Source organism: Arachis ipaensis, chromosome B07, assembly GCF_000816755.2.
Source record: "Arachis ipaensis cultivar K30076 chromosome B07, Araip1.1, whole genome shotgun sequence".
Lineage (NCBI taxonomy): Eukaryota > Viridiplantae > Streptophyta > Magnoliopsida > Fabales > Fabaceae > Arachis > Arachis ipaensis.
Genome location: NC_029791.2, coordinates 15,536,285 through 15,538,158, shown reverse-complemented (window position 1 = coordinate 15,538,158; position 1,874 = coordinate 15,536,285). Strand labels below are relative to the sequence as shown.

Here is a 1,874-nt window from a genome sequence, read left to right as displayed (position 1 = left end):
AATTAAACTAAATTATATTATCTCATATATAAAATATATAATTCTATTTATAATACTATATTTAGAATTTTAATTAGCTAAAACTAACTAATCCTACAATAATTTCCATGATATACTATATAGAAAATATATCATCAATATCGTTCCCTAAACCGAAACTTGAGTCCTCTATGCTAAAGATAATAGAATATGAAAAAGATAATATTTTTGTGGTGTATAAATCCTACTAATAATTCAAAAGGTAATTGAATATTATTTTTTAATTTCATTTTAATTGGCACCCTCAATTTAGAAGAACTTTATCTGAACTACTTTTAAATATATATATTTTTTGTTACCTGTGCTAAAGAACTTTGCTAAAAGAAAGCTTTTGTTGAGAAATAATATTAAACAAACACATATCAAATTTGTTAAGTATACGCAAACAGTGAAAAAAGAAAAACTGGTAACCTAAAATTATTATTTTTTTCAACAAAAAAAAAAAAGAATTTTTTCTGTGTGTAGGTAGCAGGTTAGCATTATTAATAGGACGCCTCATACATATATAGCCCGGTCATGAGTTGTAATCCATGGCACTAACGATGAATCAATAATCTGCTTGCTACTACCTCTTGTTTTGGTTCAAAGTGCATCTTCTCCTCTTTCAATTCAAGAAAAGAAAACAAATGGTGGGTTTAGTTTCCCAAGAAAATAACCTTGTTGCTTTGGTTTCACGAACAGGCAGGGCCTTGCAACGCTACAGGAAAGGTCGCCGCCAAGTTGTCGGGTACCATAATTTAGTCAAATTAGTCAAATCATTTAATGATTCTAAACTATTAACTTCACATAAAATTGACTACTCGTGAATTTCCACCCTCTCAATGTTAATTAATATTGAATAACGGTGCAGATGCATACCATACAGATACAAAGCTGGTTCAGTGGATTTGGAGGCAGCATCATCATCAGAAGAAGATGAGATAGAAGTTCTTGTTATTACGTCTAAGAAAGGCAAAGGCATGTTATTCCCAAAGGTAAGAAAAGAATAATTAATTGATTGATTTATGTGATTGAAGTAAGCAATGAAATAATAAAAAGAACAGGGAGGTTGGGAATTAGACGAATCGAAGAAGGAGGCAGCGTTGAGAGAGAGCATAGAGGAAGCAGGAGTGAGAGGCATTGTGGAGGGTAAATTGGGAAGGTGGAGTTTCAAGAGCAAAAGCCAAGATACTTGCCATGAAGGTTACATGTTCCCTCTTCTTGTTCAACACCAATTCGACTTCTGGCCTGAGCACAATCATCGTCAAAGAACTTGGGTACCTACCTCCTATCAACTCTATTATTATTACCCTCTTGCAATTGTTTTTCTTCCAGAATGATAACTAATAAGAATCATTAAATAACAATTTAATTTGATGGATTTTAACTATCATATTTTTATAAAGATGTGAATATTCTATTTGTTTGTCCTATTAACTTATACTGTTGGATTTTTTTAAAGGGTGTTAAATTTCATGAATCCCTAACTGTTAAATCATGACATAATATCTCAATAAAGCTTAATTTATAAGAAATTTAGACAGTAATAGAGATGAATCCCAATAGTTGTATTTATTTTTATTTTTATTAACATATGTTGTTTTGATGACGTATCAAATCAATTTCAAAATTCATAAAATTTCTTTAGATTATTCTTGTAGTGAAATGTTGAAATTTAACCATCAAATCATTTATAAAATTTGTTGTGCATAAGAAGCTACTCAACCATAAAAAATAAAATTATGTATTTTTATCTTTATATTTTTCTTTTGGTTAAAAACACACCTTCATAGCTGTTGGATCTTAAAAATTGATAAAATTAAAATTAACAAATAAAATGAAAAGCAATAAGATAG

The 1,874-nt window shown here is 29.4% G+C and overlaps 1 protein-coding gene across 3 annotated transcripts in view; it reads left to right on the top strand.

Annotated features, from left to right (window-relative positions):
• The window catches only part of LOC107608145 (nudix hydrolase 18, mitochondrial-like), a 2,971-nt gene continuing 1,516 nt past the window's right edge, over window positions 420-1,874 (top strand). Inside the window, exons 1-3 of one of the 3 annotated variants that reach the window (XM_021107374.1) lie at window positions 420-766; window positions 890-1,013; window positions 1,083-1,295. In XM_021107374.1, coding sequence (XP_020963033.1) covers window positions 666-766; window positions 890-1,013; window positions 1,083-1,295 — 438 coding nt within the window. In that variant the 5' untranslated portion in view covers window positions 420-665. The remainder of the gene's footprint in view (window positions 767-889; window positions 1,014-1,082; window positions 1,296-1,874) is intronic. The other 2 variants (XM_016310027.2, XM_016310026.2) reach the window with 2 other exon arrangements.